Source organism: Sus scrofa, chromosome 1, assembly GCF_000003025.6.
Source record: "Sus scrofa isolate TJ Tabasco breed Duroc chromosome 1, Sscrofa11.1, whole genome shotgun sequence".
Taxonomy (NCBI): domain Eukaryota; kingdom Metazoa; phylum Chordata; class Mammalia; order Artiodactyla; family Suidae; genus Sus; species Sus scrofa.
The window spans coordinates 217173857-217193373 of NC_010443.5; the positions used below are offsets into that span (position 1 = coordinate 217173857).

At 40.0% G+C, this 19517-nt stretch overlaps 1 protein-coding gene across 3 annotated transcripts in view; it reads right to left on the reverse strand.

The window, feature by feature from the left end:
- Positions 1-19517, reverse strand: part of RCL1 (RNA terminal phosphate cyclase like 1) — a 61996-nt gene that overhangs the window by 30892 nt on the left and 11587 nt on the right. The window contains exons 2-5 of one of the 3 annotated variants that reach the window (XM_001926437.4): positions 12309-12380; positions 8847-9022; positions 2217-2291; positions 1194-1318 (exon numbers count right to left, since the gene is read on the reverse strand). In XM_001926437.4, the coding sequence (XP_001926472.2) occupies positions 1194-1318; positions 2217-2291; positions 8847-9022; positions 12309-12380 (448 nt within the window). Of the gene's footprint in view, positions 1-1193; positions 1319-2216; positions 2292-2513; positions 2660-3088; positions 3387-8846; positions 9023-12308; positions 12381-19517 lie in introns of those variants that run through there. The other 2 variants (XM_013993588.2, XM_021064082.1) reach the window with 2 other exon arrangements.

Genomic DNA, 19517 nt, shown 5'->3' on the forward strand with positions numbered 1-19517 from the left:
CTCAAAAAGATAAATAGCCAACAGGAACATGAAAAGGTGCTGATCATCACTAATCATCAGGGAAATGCAAATCAAACCACAATGAGATATCACCTCACCTCTGTATAGGATGACCATTACAAAAAAAAAAAAAAAAAAAAAGTGATATTTACATACAACGGGATATTATCCGACCTTAAAAAAAAAAAAAAAAAGGAGGAAATGCTATCATTGTGACAAAATGGGGAACCCAGAGGACCCTGCGATAAATGAGATAAGCCAGACCCAGAAAAATAAAACCCACAGGATCCCACTTAGATGAGGAATCTAAAATAGCCAAACTCACAGGGGCTAAGAATAAAACAGTGGTTGCCAGAGGCTAGAGAGAGAGTGGGGGAAATGGGGAGATATTCAAACCGTAGAAAGTTTCAGTTATGCAAGATGATTAAGTCATAGAAATCTACTGTGTAACACAATGCCTGAATTGTAAACTTAAATTTTTCCTAAGAGGGTAGATCTTAAGTAGTTCTTACCACAAAAAATTTAAAATTTTTAAAATGTAAAATAATAAAGAGGGTGGAAGAAAACTTTTGGAGATGATGGATATGCTTACAGCATTGATTGTGTTGATGGTTTCACGGGTGTGTGTGTTTACCTCCAAACTCTTCAAGTTGTATACATTAAATATAGAGTTTTTTTTTAAGTCAGTCATACCTCAATACAGTGGTTTTTAAAAAATAAATTAAAAATTAAGTGTATAATGTCATGATCATAGTGCACACAGAGTAACCACTTAATAAATGGGGGATATTATTCATTATTATTCAGCCCTCCCACATCCTCCAGATAAATTTGCCACTCTCTATTCTTAGCTCCCCAACCCACTGCACATCATCTATATCACTTTCCATGTTACAGTAGAATTATGTATCTGCATATTTGTTTCCTTCAATAGACAATGAGCTCTTCTGAAGGAAGAATATCATAAACACTGGAGCTGTTTGCTTAAGTGTTAACTGAAAAACTAAATCAACCAACCAATCAATCTAGCCATCATGAGGTAAATAATAAAATGTCCTATTTTAGCCAATAATCACAAATTCATTGTTAAGACTTTTCCAAGACTGTGGTCTAAAATACAAGTAACCTGGGAAAAAGTAAACTGCTGTGAAGCAAGAAATAAACAAGAAATCTGAAGCAAATGCAAAGGATACGCCATTCCTCTGATACGTTTGATCTTTCCTGGATCTGTGAGCTGAATGGGTTTCAGCACCTTCCTCACAGGACATGAGAACAACACTTCACCTCCTCCTCCAGGAGGCATTCCCCGTCGCACAATCTGCATGCACAACGAGGAAGAAGAGGTGAGGATTCAGCAGGGTGGAAGACGCCCAACCTGGTTGGTTTACACTAAGGAGCTCTTTGGAATGCAGACAGCTCTGTGATACCCAACTTGCCAATCCCTTCAATATCAACAGCACCTTATGTTAGCTCAAGGGGGCACATGCTGAACAAGATTTCATGGTATGATGAAAACAGCAGTGGACACAGAGCCTGCAAGTCCCAGTCAAAGCCAGGCAGGTCACTTTACCACTAGCATCTGTTTTTCAACCTTAAAATGAGGGCCTGGCCTAGTTTATCAGCCCACTTCTTAACCATCAGGAACCCTTTTCTCCTCCTATGGAATTAACTGAGCTATCAAAACTATGTTACTGAATAAAAATGAAATCATTTCCCTTGTTTAAAAACATCAATTTAACAAGTAGAGATGCTAAACAGCTTAAAATATCCAATGTTATCACACTGGATTGATGTAATTCCTTTAAATAGCAAACAGATGCTTTAATTACTTCTACTAGGTTTTTAAAGTAATGTACTGAAAATTCTCAGAGACATTCAGGTTGGGAGGCTCTGGATGCAATTTAAAATAAATTTGGGCAGAATCTTGGCTCCTCTACTTATTAGCTGAGTTGTTATGAGTAAGAGAGTTAATACATGTACAAGGTTCACAACATCGCCAGCCACAAAGCAAGTGCAATGTAACTGTAGGCTACTCTTGTCATTACTAAAGGGTCCCTTTCAGGGCCAAGTCTGCAATGTTTAGTTCATGAAGCCTGTGGATCTTCTCATAAATGATGACTTCAAATGTGACACACACACTGAGCCATACAGCTCCTCCAATGTGAGCTGCTAAGAAAATCTTTCACACAAATTGCCAACAATTTATACCTTCTTACCTTTAGCTCAAATGATTCACCATCAATTCCAAATTGTTTCAACAGAGGGAGGGCTGTCACCTTAAGAACATCAACCTGTAGAATTATTTCAGAAAAAAAAAAGTGCTTAATTAAACCTTGAGATGGAAAGAAGAGCAAGCCCATGAAGCAGGAGATGAAGCAGTCTGGGAAAGAGAAAGGAGGCTGGCATACAACACAGAGTATGGGCCAGCTCTGCTTCCTAAGTACAGACTGTGATTTTATAAGCCTCTGGCTTCTCTAAGCCCCTTTTCCACCTTTACAATATCACACACCTACCTTATGAGTCATTGTGTATGACGTGCATCATGCAAAAAGCACCAAGAAACTGCTGCACTCATGGCGAAAACAAACTGAGACCTCTGCTCATTCTTACAAGTAGAAATGCTATTGGGGAAAAATAGCTCTTTTTTGTTTAATGTTTACAGCTGGTGGCACTCTAGGCTAAAGCAAACCAAATGAAATATTCAGCCTAAGAATCCTATCTAAGAATCCTGCTGACAGCCCTCTCACAGGCAGTTAAAGGTGGTGCTTCTACAAGGAAGTAGGGGGTGGGGGGTGGGGAGGGCAGGGACAGCCTCAAAATGAATGAAGCAACACAAAACCCCAAAGCACAATGACAACATCCACAGTTGATGGCAAGACTGTGCCAAGTGTTACTGTTACCTCCTCTTCATTCAGAACTCCTAGGAGGCCTGGGGTCCTTCCTTACTCATTTGTGGATTACTCACAAAGGATAAGGTCGCATTCATATCACCACTATCTAACAAATCAGTGCATGTTATTTCAATGGCAACTTGGGAAAGAAAAGTAATCCCTTGTTTGTTCCCAAAGGAAAAAGAGATGTTCCTCACCTGTGTGTGGGCTGATCCTATAGCAGGAGGCACTGAGAGCAGGCAACACAAGAAGAGGTTGTAGGGAAAAGCCCCAGTTCTGGTCCAGGCTCTGTATCTAGTTAGTTGTGTGGCCTCAACCAAGAAAATCTCAACTGTCTAAATCTCCTTGTCTCTAAAGGAAGGGGCTGAGCCTGACTGTCTCCATGTTGCTACCAACTCTAACATGCTAAGATTCAACAGAACTATACTCCAACAGTTTATGGCAGAGAATACTTCCCCAACCAAATATTTTCCTATCAGAAAATTCACCAGAGGTAGGCTTGACCTATGAAGCCTAGGGACATGCTCAGTAGGATCAGGTGGGGCAGAAGCAGTTACCAGGAAAAGCCATTAAAGATTAGCTAATTTCAATTAAATATTAAAGCTGCATGCAATCATTAAAATATGCACTTAGGATTGCCAGAAATGAGAAGAACTCAATCTAGGCTAGTACAAAGGGCAGTTGGGAAGAAGGCCAAGCCAGACTGTGGAAAAGGTAAGGGCTGCAAGGATGCAGGTTACTCTGCCCACTTGACCCTTGGAACTACGCAACCTCCAGCTCTCCTGGGAAAACAAAGGCAAGAAAACAGAATATCCCTTCTGGCTGATTCTACCTACACATGCAGAGTCATAAAACTTGACGAAGTCATACTGACTCTGAGGTCAGCCAGGAGACCAAGTGTAACCCCAGTGTGGTCCCGTCTCCTAGGTCACTTTCCATCTGACACAGACAGCAGGCAACTCAGTGCAGTGGGACAAGGGATAGAAAAGCAGTTGTGGGCCCCACTCTGCCTCTTACCTGCTCTAAGACGCAGATACTATCTCCCCACAGCCTTGGCTTCCTATTGTACAAAGAAGGGCTGGGAGTTCCTGGTATGGCTCAGCATTAAGAACCAGGCACAGTGTCCATGTGAGGACTCGGGTTTGATTACTGGCCTCACTCAAGAGGTTAAGGACCTGATGTTGCCATGGCTGTGGTGTAGGTCCCAGCCATAGCAACTAGCTTGGGAACTTCTATATGCCACAAGCATGGCTCTAAAAAAAGACCGAAAAAAGAAGAAAAAAAAAAAAAAAAAAAAAAGAGGGGCTGGACTGGACATGTTCCTCAGCCTCCGGGGTTCCGCATGCTGTTTCTAGCGGAGTGGGAGTGGTCTGCAGGTTTTAAGGGAAACTAATCTGCCACTATGTGGTCAGAGAGAAAAGCAAAACTCTGACCCAAGTGGAACTTCATGGCAAAAGCGTCACCCTCACAGAAGTCAATCAACAGGTAAAAATATGATCAAATCCATACCAGTGAAAAAAAGGAGAAGAAACCTGCTCTTTAGTTACCTGGTCTAAAACAGTGACAGGAACACACACCTCGTCTCAAGAATCAAGTAAATATGGATACAGACATATGTACACCTAGAACAGTGCCCAACACACAGTAGACTTTACTTAACTTCTTTTCCCTTCCAAGACACTACTGAAAAGGAATAGACTCTTCACTCACCATCTGACCAGCTTGATGGCACCAGTAAATATCAACTGGGGGGCTCTGGTATCAAATCGCTGAGATTCCAAGGAGACCTTGCCGAACTTTTTCTCTCAAAATTTCTTCCCAGGAGTTCCCATCGTAGCTCAGCGGAAATGAATCTGACTAGCATCTATAAGGATGCAGGTTCAATCCCTGGCCTCGCTCAGTAGATTAAGATTCCTGCATTGCCATGAGCTATGGTGTAGGGTGCAGATGTGGCTCAGATCCCACGTTGCTGTGGCTGCAGCATAGGCCAGCAGCTGCAGCTCCAGCTCCAACTCAGTCCCTAGCCTGGGAACCTCCATGTGCCACAGGTGCGGCCCTAAAGAGATTAAAAAAAAAAAAAATTTATCCCCATTTCCTATCCTTTTGCCTCCAAGGAACAATGTTTCTACCTCTTTATAAGGTTCATTCCATCGCTTCAACTTTCAATCCTCATCCTTGCTGGATGCCTGCAAGAGTTTGCCTTATTAAATTCCACTACCCCTTTTATTTTAACTCTTTCCTTCTCCATTATAGCTTTGCTGTAATCTATAAGCTGGCTTCTCAGAATTCAACTCCTGCTTGGCTTCTTCTATCTCCACAGTCACAGTCTCCAGCTTCTCTGCCCCACTCATACCTTACACACTCATTCTTCTTCAAGTTTCTCTTGATTTAAAAGTTCCCAATGGGGAAATCCCTTGTGGCTCGGCGGGTTAAGGATCCACTGCGGTCACTGCGGTGGCTCTGGTTACTACAGCGGCACAAATTCAATCCCTGACCTGGGAACTTCCACATGCATAGATATGCTCCCCCCACCCACTCCAGAACCCAATCTCACCATCTCAGCTCTTTACCCCCTTTTTTTTTTTGGCTACACCCATAGCATGTGGAAGTTCCCAGGCCAGGGAATGAATCTGAGCCTCCAAGCTGCAGCTACAACCTACACCACAGCTGCGAGAACACTGGATCCTTAACCCAGTCCACTAGAACAAGGAGCAAACCCACACTGTGGCACAGACAACCCAGGAATTCCTTCTTCTTTATTTTGTTTTGACCAACCTCAGCTCTTAAGGAATCATTCTATCTAACCTTCTGGAAGAATCTCTAACCTCCCATGGTCCTATTTCCTACTCATTCTGGAGCTGTGCCTGTCCTTGCACCCTAATGATATTGCTCTCTCAATGGTCAATAAACTCCTCACTGTCAAATCTCCCTGCTCAACCCTAACGCAATTCTTGAAAAGACTGACTCTTGGATTATCCCGGGCTTCTCAGAATTCAACTCTTGCTTGGCTTCTTCAAATATTTCTATCTCAACAGTCACTGTCTCCAGATCCTTTGCCCCACTCATACCTTACATACTCCTTCTTCTTCTATTCTTAGTCTCTGGGACCATGGAGCTAAAACTCTACTGCTCACAGAGGCCAGAAAGGGAAGTTAAATGAATGAAGAGGTCTGCTATGACCTGTGTCCAACTGAAGATCCCATGCCTTATCCAAAGAGGGCAGGTGCTACTCAGCTCCACCCCATGGCTATCATGGAAAAAGCCCTTCAGTGCTGCCACACCGACCCACTAACACTGTAAACTCTGGAGTTTCAAACATGAACAACCAAGTCAGATACACATACCACCAGCACACACTGCAGGCCAAAGGAAAAACACTAGGTGGATTAAATGAGGCAAAAAGCCGCCAGTATTCAACCTTTGCACTAGCCAATCTCACTCTCCTAGGGAATGAAATATCAGGAGCTAAGAGCCTGATGATCTATCTCTGAGACTCCAGACAACAGTTTCCAGCATTCAACTGGACATCCTCTATGGATATCCCACCAACATTCCAGGAAAAGGACCAAAATGAAACACATCATCCATCATCCCACTACCATTTTCCTTTTCCCTGTGTTAAACTCTTCTGATTACAATCCTTCCAGTCAACCAAGACAGGAATCATGGACTTACTTATGACTCCTTCCTCCTATCTCATCTCCCATTAGTTATCAAGTTTGAAGTCTTCCCCTCCACACTGCCCTTGGTATCAGTCCCTACCGTTTCCACTTCCATCTATGTAATGTTCAAATTAGTTGGCATCTCTGCAATTCATTCTTCTTTTAGCTCCAGAGTTATCTTCCTAAAACATGACTGACTCTGGCTTTCCTTCCTCTTGAAAGTCCTCCCCAGCTCTCAGTACTTTCCTTGTGCCTCTATCAGAGCCCAAGGGTCTTCTTCCTAGCTGTGTTCATGATGACCACCCCCTGAGGCCAAGCTCCCAAAGGGCAGAACTCATCATAGTCAACCTTGTGTGCAGAGTAGATGTGGACATAAACTAATGGGGAAACCATACACTAAAGAGAAAGCTCAAAATGAAGAAGCCACAGGCTGAAGAAGTTACTTTTTATCCAGGATTAGGTATATTTATTGTATCCTGGGCTGTAGCCAGGTACTAATAACTAAGGTCATTTTAGTCATACAGCTAGCAAAAGCAGACAGTCCTTCAGCATAGAAAAACAAAAATAAATTTCTTTAATACTCTGCAAAAGAATTAAGTATTATTTCTGGGGAATTCCTCAATTAATCATTGTTACTGTTAATACGTTAAATACGTAAATTTTAATATTGCTGGTGATAACACCTTTTAAGACCACTGGCAATTATAGAAAAAGAGTACGAAACTGGTACACATGGCGCCAATGTCTCCTGTACATTTCAGGGCTTCTTCCCAATATTCTAGGCACCTTCCCCTCCACATCTCAATCTGAAAGTATAGAGGTCTCTTCTCATACTTTTAACTGAAGGACCCATCTCCTAGACTCTTCCAGAAAATGCAGCGAAAAAGTAATCATTTGAAATTATTTTAAAATTCTGAACAGTTTATGCAACATTCCTATACAGCTAAGAATTTAAGATCTTGCACTATACTCAGGATCCTGGGTACATAATAAGCTCAGAGAAAAGTTTATGAACTTGAATTCCTAAAAATTGGGGAAACTATGTTTATACCCTGGTAAGTATCTTGGTGAATCCAGGAGTCTCTGCTTTGGGGTTCTCACTGTACCACTTAATTGGTCTTCCCCCGTTAAATAAGCTACACACTTCACACTCTGCCTCAGAAGCCACCCTTTCTGTGGTCTTGGTCCAATGTCTGCAGAGGTGAAGACAAGCACCCTCAGTGAGGACTTTTCGCCATGGCCCTCAGCCTAAACATAGCTTCTCTGGACAGCAGTAGTGCATCCAAAAAGTATGGGTCCTTGCCTCCCTAAGGCAGGCCCATTCTAATCAACCAATCTCTCTCTCAGACAGACGTACAACAAAATCCAACCCAGACTGACATTAAGATGCTTGCAGTGGCCACAATTAACATTCCTGCTATATATTAAACAATCTACACATGCAGAAAAATTAGAAAACTTAATAAGAAGCTTCTGGTGCCTACAAACTAGCAAATCTCATATATACCTTCCCTGTCCTTATGCCCTTCTGCTAAATCTGCAAACTCTTCTTGGAAGGAGTCCTTAAAGTTTATGGTTGAAGCCTAAATCAAAATGATTTTTTAAAATTTTTATTTATTTATTTATTTTTGTCTTTTTGTCCTTTTAGGGCAAAAAGCATGTGGAGGTTCCCAGGCTAGGAGTCAAATTGGAGCTGTTGCTGCAGGTAGCCTACGCTAGAGCCACAGCAATGAAGAATCCAAGCCTTGTCTGCAATCTATACCACAGCTCATGGCAACGCTGGATCCTTAACCCACTGAGAGAGGCCAAGGATCGAACCCGAAACCTCGTGGTTCCTAGTCAGATTCGTTTACACTACGCCACAGTGGGAACTCCCGAAATGATGCCACAGCATAGGAGATATCATTCTCTGCCTAAAATTTTGGTCTGTTGCCTTCCAGTTTCAACTATCACATGACCTTATGAAAATTCCACTCTCACGCACCCCAGCCAACAGAGCCATATTTCATGTCAACCATGATGAGACTGCAAGCATCTGTTCTGAAGGTTCTTAAGACATGACAATGAAAGGCACCTTGACAAATAGTAACAATCATCACTGAATCTGATGATTCTGAATCTTGGCTTATCTGCCTTCTGGAGTGATTAACCTCTAAATTTCAAGGTAAATAACAAAACAAATACACTCAAGAATAAACCTGTGCTTTATCAGGAACTGGTTTCTCAAAAGTCGGGTTTTGACAAAAGACATTAAAAAAAAAAAATGACACCATGGTGTGGCCTCACTACTCACCGAAGGGTCAACCTGGTCATTGGTCACTCCTCGCAGAACTATTCTAAGCGGGTGCTTCATAAATGGAGCCAGACAAAGAAGACTTTCCAGATAATAGCCAATGCTTCGAAGGATGCTGCAGTCATGTTCCACGGACCCGCCATACAGGAGGCCAGGCTGATAATATAAGGTTGTTCCTTACACCGGAGGAAAAGTCAGCGGAAAAAGAAACTTAGTATCACAAAGGCAATGAAGGCAGTGAGTCCCAAGGGAAAACTCTGGCAAGGGCAGCCAAGACAGTTCGAAATGCCATTCGTAAGAGCCCACACGCTCCACTCCAAAAGCTGACTCATTACTGTCAAGCCTCTGTAACAATAATAAACTGAGTGTAATTTAATAAACAGTAATAAATTAAACCCCTCCCTAGGCCATCTGAACTGCCAAAGTCGTGGCAGGGCACAGAGGAGGTATCCTAATAGGCACCCTAGTCTCATAACAGCACACTCTCAGACAGTGCCACCGTGTGGGTTTACAAATGATGTTCTGAAACCATCATGCCAGCAATCAGCTTCTTCCAGGCCCAGGAAAGGAGGTGGCCCACAGACCACTCTTACCAAGCAAGGTGACCAGAGAAAACAAGTGCTTTATGACACTTACTTCCATTAACAGTAGCTATGTTAACTTAATAGTAACAAATGAGAATGTCCAAAATTACTGAGTAGTTTGGGTGGAAATTATTTATTTTTCAAATATTCATATAATCTAAAAAGTTTCTTACTAGGTTTATACATTGGAGGAAAAATAAAATAGATGAATCTATTTCATCATTCAGGTGTGAATAAGTGAACATAGTATTTTAATTTTTTGAATTGAAGTATAGTTAGTTTCAGGTGTACAGCAAAGTGATTAGGTTACATACATATACACTTATTTTTTTCAGATTCTTTTCCCTTATAGGTTATTACAAAATATTGAGTATAGTTAGTTCCCTTTAGGTCCTTGTTGGTTATTTATTTTTTATGTATTAGGGGTACAGGTTAAAGCCAGACTCCTAATTTATCCTCTCCCCCTCACCCTGCCCCTTTCCCCTTTCCCATAAGTTTGTTTTCTATGTCTGTGGATCTATTTCTGTTTTGTGAACATAGGATTTCTGAGGCCCATAATCTCTGGCCAGTATCTTCCAGCACAATTTACCAATAAACAAATTTAGAGGAAGGTGCTATGTTCAGTCACCAAAAGGAAAGCAGCCCTCGAGAGCTTCATAAAATAAACATACATTTTACTGTATTAAAAACCAAAACCCAGGAGTTCTCTTTGTGGCTCAGTGGTAATAAACCTGCCTAATATCTATGAAGATGAGGGTTCGATCCCTGGCTTCACTCAGTGGGTTAAGGAACTGGTGTTGCCATGAGCTACATGCAGTGTAGGTTGCAGATGCAGCTTGGATCTGGTGTTGCTGTGGCTGTGGTGTATACTGGGAGCTGCAGCTCAGATTTGATCCCTAGGCCTGGAAACTTCCATATGCCACGGGGAAAAAAAAAGAAAAAAAAATTCCTGGAAGTCGCCGTGCGGTGCAGTGGGTTAAGGATCCAGCATTGCCTCAGCTATGGTACAGCCAGAAAAGGAAAGACTATATAACCAATGAACTCAGCAAATCTGTTTATGCCTACAAATTAACCAAATGAGAAACTGACCAAATAATCAGAATGAAAGCTTCTATTCCGATTGGGGCAGGGACGATACCTGAGGTGGAAGGAAGCAGGATCATGTAAATGTCTTATTTCCCAATCTAAGCTGCAAAAGTGATTAGAAAATGATAGAATTACTTGCTCTCTGATTCACCAATTAAAAAAAAACTGAAAAAAAATTCCCTGAAATTTCAAAATAAACAAGCTAAGGAAGACTAAGGGAATCATAGCTTGCAAAGGGCACCTGATATTTTATGCCTGAAACCTATTCTCTGTGAGGAATGGCTGAATGAAGCTACACGTCAATGAGTCTCATGGCCACTTATGAAGGCAAGCTTGTCTTCTTTCTTAAGAGAGCCAACATATATACCACGCATCCATACAATGGTATTATAAGGCCCACTGATATACTGAGATGGACCTGTATATGCCTGGCAAGAAAATTCCCTGAGACATCTGTGCTAATGAAAAAAGCTGGCTGCAGAACAGAAAAGCATGACCCTGTTCATCGTTTAAGATACAAAAGTATGGAGTTCCCGTCGTGGCACAGTGGTTAACGAATCTGACTAGGAACCATGAGGTTGTAGGTTTGATCCCTGGCCTTGCTCAGTAGGTTAAGGATCCGGCATTGTCGTGAGCTATGGTGTAGGTTGCAGACGCAGGTCGGATCCAGCGTTGCTGTGGCGTAGGCCGGCAGCTACAGCTCCGATTCTACCCCTAGCCTGGGAACCTCCATATGCTGCGGGAGCGGCCCTAGAAAAGGCAAAAAGACAAAAAAAAATACAAAAGTAGGAGTTCCTGTTGTGTCTCAGCAGCAACAAATTCCACTAGTATCCATGAGGACACGCCTTCAATCCTTGGTCCCGCTCAGTGCTCAGTGAGTTAATGATCCAGCGTTGCTGTGAGCTGCAGTGTAGGTCAACTTGGACCTGGCATTGCTGTGGCTGTGGTAAAGGTCGGCAGCTACAGCTTCAATTTCGCCCCTAGCCTGTGAACTTGTATGTGCCGCCTCAGGTGAGGCCCTGAAAAAAAAGATACAAAAGTGCCCATGAGAGCAAATGCATATAAAGAAGACCAAGACACAGACCCTAAGCTGTGACCATAGCTGCCCCTGGGAGAAGGAATGGAGAAGTACATAGGTGGAGAGATTTTCACATTTTTTGCATATACCTGTATAAGCTTATTTTAAAAGAAAAGTAAAAAAATAAAATTCAGCAATACAACTACCTCAGAGAGTTTGCTGCAAGATTTTATTGTGACAACATAAGTTAAATGGGTGTTGAAAAGTTGTACGCAGAGTTCCCCCTATGGCCCATCGGAAACAAATCCAACTAGTACCCATGAGACTTCGGGTTCGATTCCTGGCCTCATTCAGTGGGTTAAGGATCCGGTGTTGCCGTGAACTATGGCATAGGCCAGCAGCTGCAGCTCCGATTCAACCCCTAGCCTGGGAACTTCCATTTGCCACAGTGTGGCCCTAAAAAGCAAAAAAAAAGAAAAAAGAAAAAGAAAGAAAAGTTGTATGTAAATATAAGGCATAAAATATTTTCATTGTTTGAAAAGAGGGAGTGCTTGTCTGTTCATCTGAAATTTTTGGTCTTTTAACTTCCTTAAATCAAGTGAACACCTCTTAAATTGGCAGATTTCACATGCCATGACCAGACGACTATATCACAGTCAGGAAACCAAGTCTTTCCACCCAAATACAATATTTACACCATCAAAAAGAGTGAATAATAGAGGACTGTTTAAGTAACACATGTAGGTATTTTCAGGAACAGGAAAAAAAGTTTACCTGTTTGATTTATTTCAATTCGAGAACCATTAGTTATTTTGTCCAATAGCCTTATGAAGCTAGCTTCAAAATCTGTGGGGGGAAAAAGAAAACATGTTAGGTTTCCAGACAGTACATCCCATCCAAATACTGCAGTGCAGGGTAGGTTTCTTCCTGCATCACACCTGGGTTCTTCTCAGGACCTGACGAGCTTCACTGAGCTTCACTATGGAATATGAAGCAGCTGAAAAGCACTTTCTAGCACATACATGTTTAGTAGAACTAGGAGAAACAATTCGGCTTTCATATTCCACAAAAATAGCAACTCTATCAGCACTGTAATAGGATATTAACTTCAGCAGCATAATATCCACCTGTTCTTCAGACCTCAGAGGTGTGTGCCAAAAAAAGGTGAAATGGCAGAAAGTAGGAAAGAGTTTGGGGGGCTTTTTTTTTTTTTTTTTTTTTTGTCTTTTTAGGGCCACACCCATGGCATATGGAGGTTCCGAGGCTAGGGGTCAAATCGGAGCTGTAGCCGTTGGCCTATGCCAGAGCTACAGCAATGAGGGATCCAAGCCCTGTTTGTGACCTATATGGCAGCTCATGGCAATGCCAGATCCTTAACCCTACTGAGCGAGGCCAGGGGTCGAACTGGCATCCTCATGGACGCTAGTCAGGTTCATAAACCCTGGAGCCACTATGGGAACTCCAGGAAAGAATTTTAAAGTCAAGTTCTTACTTGCTCTAGAATATCTGATAGGAAGATTAAATCCAGGGCCACTTCACTTCTCCGTCTCAGAGACAGTAAGGGATTACTGTCTCTCCCATTCAACAAAGTGTCCCTCTCCTTCTTCTATCATCTTACTGATCTAAAGCTATCTAACACTCCAGTTTTTAATTCTATTACAAAGATGCTTGAATATACAGTATTATTGCCACCTTTAGACTGGAAGAAACAACATCATATATTAATAAACAGGTTTTTCTTCATGGTAGGACTTTGTGTGAATTTCATTTTCTTGTTTAAATTTTAATGTTCAAATTTGCTTCAATTACTTTCATGAATAAATTGTTACCTAAAATATAAAAGCTGGTTATTCTTTAAAAAATGAGGGAGTATATCTTAAATGTGAAATGCAAGAAGAGGTAGAATGAAGAGTACAGGTCCTCTGTCCTTCTCCTGAGTTGATTTTACACACACACGCACACACACGCTTTAATTTTAACCTCCCTCTCATGAACAGGGACAGAAAGACAAAGTCTTCCGCACTGAAGGCATGGTGACAGCCTGACGCTTTCCCAGTTCCCACTCCTATAATAAATTAGCAGAGTTTGCAAGCACAGACCTTAGCAGTCACCTAAACTGATCCCAAAGGGTCAGCAGATCAACTAAGCAATTCCCATCCACCTGTTCCGTTACTTAACATTGTCCCATAACTCCTGTCATAACATATTCTGCAATCTGTACAAAGAGCACTCGGCTAGAAGTCAGAGAAACTCCCTTAAGTCCAGAAACAAGGCATAATGGCTAGTAACAGCAGCTCTGTATGAATGCTTACCTTATTTAATCCTCATAACCCCTCAGGAAGCATTTCCCATTTTACAGAAGGCTGAGGCCCAAGAATGCTGATTAGCTTGTCCTGGTTAAACGACTGGCAAGTGGCAGAGACTGGATTTGAACCCAAGTCTGCCCTTCTCCAAAGTCCATGCTCTTAACCACACCACGACACTGGTTTGCTTAACTCAGTTAAACCCCTCAGACTCGACATCTTCCTCTGCAAAATCATGGTACTTTTCAACTGTAGGCAGTGATTTACTAGAATCCTGAAGACAATTTAACAAATCCCCAATCAACATGCATTTATTTATTTATTTTCTTTTTAGGGCCGCCCCCAGAGCATATGGAAGTTCCCAGACTAGGGGTCAACTTGGAGCTACAGCTGTCAGCCTAAACCACAGCCACAGCAGCGTGGGATCCAAGCTATGTCTGCGACCTACATCACAGTTCACACCAATGCCAGATCCTTATCCCACTGAGCGAGGCCAGGGATCGAAATTGCAACCTCATCGTTCCTAGTAGGATTCGTTAACCACAAAAGGAACTCCTCAACATTTATTTTTAATGATATCAGAACAGAATAAACAGTATCAAAATTATATAGTAAGAATACTGTTCACGAAATTTTAGTCTTAAGTTTTACACATATTTGTATGTATATAAGATTGCAGTATAAATAGTATCACAAAAGTTCAGAAGTAACTCAACTACAAAACTGAACTAGAAATTATTTTTATGGTCTTTTCATACAAAATATGCTTTTTAAAAGTAGGCATCATCTATAACACAATGCCACTTTCTACCTAAGTTTATAGAAAATGTAAAGTATTCTGCAGAAAAACAGAAAACTCTTATTTTGCTCAAGCTTGCAGGGTGCCTAAATGGGAGAGAGGAACAAGCATTTATGAATAAAGCCCAAGATTATAAACCCTATAGCTTTTAGAGATTAGGAAAGAGAAGAAATCAAAATTACTTTGGAAGTAGTTTTTTTCAATCCACAAGGGCTCTTGAGCATGAACACAGTTAAAAACACCCAACAGAGAAATACAACTAAGACGAAAACAGGCACCAAAAGAGACCTCCAGGCAGGACCAGCCCCAGATCACAGTAAACAGATACTTTAGAAGGAGTAGTTCAAAGAACCAAACATAGAGCTAGTTCAGGAATCCTGGCAACAGTGAAGATATAGCTCCATCACCTGGTACAAAAAAGTTCTTGAGTTCACCTAATAATATTAAAACAAATCTCAAACTTCATTGAGACAAGATGGGTAGGATTCCTTGCCTCTTCATTTCCTCTTCAAAACTACTCCTAGGTCCAAAATTTCAGATATCTAACATTTGGGGGAAGTTCCAAAAGTAAGCACAATTTTACTACATTGTTTAGGAATTCATAATTAGGTTACAAAGCTATGAAGAGAATCAACATGAAGACCATGACGGTCAGGAGAGGGGCTAACCAGCAGCAGAGGCATGGAAAGGAGTGGTGAATGAAAGAGGCACAAAGGTGTGCACAATGTTCTAGTCCTTGACCTGAATGGGATCACAGGGATGTTCATTTTCTAAGCACTACTTTGTGTCTTATTAATTTTTTTTTTTTTTTTGTCTGTTTAGGGCCAAACCCATGGCATATGGAGGTTCCCAGGCTAGGGGTTGAATTGGAGCTGTAGCTACCAGCCTATGCTACAGCCACAGCAATCCTAGATCCAAGCCACGTCTGTGACTTATATCACAGCTCATGGCAACGCCAGATTCTTAACCCACTGAGAAAGGCCAGGGCTTGAACTTGCATCCTCACAGATACTAGTCAGATTTGTTTCCACAGAACCACGACAGGAACTCCTTATGAATTGTTTGTTATTTTATTTCATATGTTAAACTAATGTGTACCATTACGACCTTTTATTTCAGGATTCCTTAAATTCTACTCTCATACTTAATGCCCTCCCTTCTTTAGACCCTCAAAGAAGTGAGCTCATTTCCCCATAACCTCCACAAGACTTAGTGACAGTCATCAGCCTGACCTGTTCCTCACCAAGAAAGGCAAAACCATGTCTCAAAGAATGGGAATGAGAGAAAGAAAAAGATGTATATTATCTATACTTTAAAAACAGGAGCAAATCTGAATAAATGCTTTTAACTTAAAAGTATTATAACAACTCAAATTCTAGAAATACTAGTCTGCTTAAATAAATTGTGACACATCTACATATTAGAACACTCTGCAGCTTTAAACCTAATGTGATTTTTTTTATATACTGATAAGAATCATCTCCATAGTATACTGAGTAGAAAAAAGTAATCATGCAGATGGCCTTTGTGTGAAGAAAGGAAAAAGTATGTATTCACTTACTTATGGAAAAAACAGCCCTGAAAAGAAACACAACAAACTAGCTACACTGGTTGCTTCATAGGGAAGGAAGATTGGGAAAGAGAGACAGACAAACAGAGAGAGACTCTGTAAACCTTTTTGTTCCCTTTGAATTTCATGCCATGTAAATGTGTTTCTAAAAATACATAAAAATCAAATTGAAAAATACAAATAAAGGTACTGCAACACAATTTAAATAGCCAATAAATACTACTCTCAATGGAGCTCCCACTGTGGTGTGACAGGATTGGCAGCATCGTAGGAGTGCTAGGACTTGGGTTCGATCCCCGGCCTGGTATAGTGGGTTAAAGATTCCGTGTTGCTGCGGCTTAGGTCACGATTTCAACTCAGATCTGATCCCTGACCCGGGAGTTCCATATGCCGTGGGGTGGCTAAAAATTAAAAAAAAAAAAAAAAAAAAAATACCACTCTCATTACATAGCCTATGAAAGATCTTTATAATACTATGCAGCACTTATTTTTTTACATAACTACCTACTACATTAAAAAACATTCTCATTATATTAATGAAAAACTTTTAAAATAATAGATACAATGTGATTTCAATTTCTTTAGAGAAAAAACTAAAAGATAAGACAGTAAAGTATTAACACGTGAAATTCGGAGTCATTATTTTCCTCATTAAATCCAAAAAGATAGAAATTACAAACATATATCCAAGTCTCAGAATAAATTAAAAGATGTCCACTCCTTGGAAATTATGAATGTATAAAATATTTACATATGTAATTATGCATAACATGATGGATAATAAATTTTATTTTAACTTAAAAGAAATGCATAACACCTTTCAAAATTATGAATAGGTCAAGGAAAAAATTAAAGAGAAATATCAATTTTATCAAAATATATGGGAGTCCATGAAAGAAAAATTCACCACTTTATACTTTACTAATTTAAGAAAAATAAAAAAGAAAAAGCAAGAGCACAATGAATTGAGATTTTAGAAATAGGGAGTTCCCATCGTGGCTCAGTGTTAACGAATCCGACTAGGAACCGTGAGGTTGCAGATTGGATCCCTGGCCTCACTCAGTGGGTTAAGGATCTGGTGTTGCTGTGGCTGTGGCTGTGGCTGTGGCCGACAGCTAGAGCTCTGATTAAACCCCTAGCCTGGGAACCTCCATATGCCGAGGGCGTGGCCCTAGAAAAGACAAAAAAAAAAAAAAAAAAAAAAAAAAGCCAGAAATAGAACAAAATTACAAGCCAAAAAGTAAATGAAAATAATGATCTCAAAAGAAGAGCTAAGCAAAATGGAAAGTATAGTAAACTAATTCACTGAAAAAACACAACACAAATCGACAGCCTCATTCATTTGTAAAGGGAAAGAAAATGAATTAATAAAATCAGAAAACAAAAATACATAATTAATTTTGAAAAAAGGAGCTTTTGTGGTAAACTACTCTCTATTATCTACTGATACATTTGGAATTAAAATTGATGGTTATGTAAAAAGATAAATCAAACAAATAAAATAAACAAAGACAAAACCTAAAACAAAGGGAATGTGGGAAATTCATCAAGTAATAAACAGAGAAGAACACTGATAAAGTTACTAGAAATTTTCCCCCAATATTCGGAGAAAAAGAATTCTTATTATTTTACACATTACAAAGAACAAACTAAAATGCATAGTGTTGACTTCAATTTTAGGACACACAAGAGCACCACAAACACACAAAAAGGTAAATTACGAGCTAACCTCATTTAATAAGGAAAAATGAAAACTCCTAAGGAAAATTTTAGAAACGAGACAACAATACTTTTTTAAAAAAACTATTCATTATGATAAAAAGGGTATATCCCATGAATGGACTGCAGATAAAACACAAGGAAAACCTCAACATAATTAAATACAAGATTAAAATATAAAAAATGGGGGTGGGGAGAATAGCGTAACTAGCTTAATTGCTACTGAAAAGGTATATGATAAAATTCAACATCTATTTTTCAGTAAAATCCTGTTTTAAAAAATACAAAGAATGAATTTATTTAACATAATAGTTTAGATCTGAAAACAGAAGCCTTAAGAAGTTCAAAGAGAATTTCTTCATGGCCTTGGGGTAGGCAAAGATTTCTTTAAAAGACCACAGAAAGAGTTATAAATTGAGCTACATCAAAAGCATAACTATCAATCATCAAAAGATACCATTAAGAATATAAAAAGACAAGACACAGAGTGGAACAAGATACCTGCAGTACTTAAACCTAGAATACATAAATTATGACATCTTAGTAAAATGAGACAGTAATGAAAATCCACAAACTATTACTGCTACAACAGAGATGAATCTCACAATCACAACACAGAATTAAAGTTACACACACATAAAATGCATACTCTATGACTCCACCTATATAAATATGGTTAATACTTTAGAAACATATCTATGGTACAAAAAGTCAATTTACTGTTTATGCTGGGGTGTGGAAGGAAACGGCATGACTGGAAACAAGCATGAGAGGGGTTTTGTTGGTTTCTGGTCATGCTTTATCTCCTGACATGGGTTCATAGCTACATGGGTGTATCTACCTAGTGGATATTCACTACAGTGAACAAAATTAACAATCGACAGAAAAGCTATCTTACAATTAAGCAAGAGGATTTCACAGCCTTCAATTTGACCCCACATTCCCATTTTTTTTTTAAGCATAATTTTATTTTCTTTTTAGGGCCACACCTGAGGCATATGGAAGTTCCCAGGCTAGGGGTCGAATTGACACTGCAGCTGCCTGCCTATGCCACAGCAACGTGGGATCTGACAAACATCTGCGACCTACACCCCAACTTGCAGCAATACTGAACCACAATGGGAAATCCTAAAAAGCATAATTTTTTAGTCTACCAATTCCACATCTAGAACTCTACCTTACAGAAACAGAAATATGCTAGAATATATGTATAAAATTTTTTTTACTGCTGCTTTACTTGTAACAAACACTAAAGATTACTCTTTTTTGTCCATACTGTCCAATTTTTCTCAATATTTCATTTTGCTTATATAAAAATTTGTAAAAGAAGTTAAATCAAAGGAAAACTTAATTCTCTGATTTATGCTGTTTGACCACCTTCAAGATTCCTATTAATATCCGAGCCCTTCGGTTCTAGTCCTTTTCTTCAAATACTTAGGGAGGAATTAGCCTCTCTTAACCCTAATGCACTAGAGTATTTCTTCCACTTCAGAAAATTATTAAAGACAGAGAAGGACAACATTATATAATAATAAGAGAGTCAATCCATTAAGACAGAGAAAGCCCAGATACACCAAACAACAAAGCTGCAA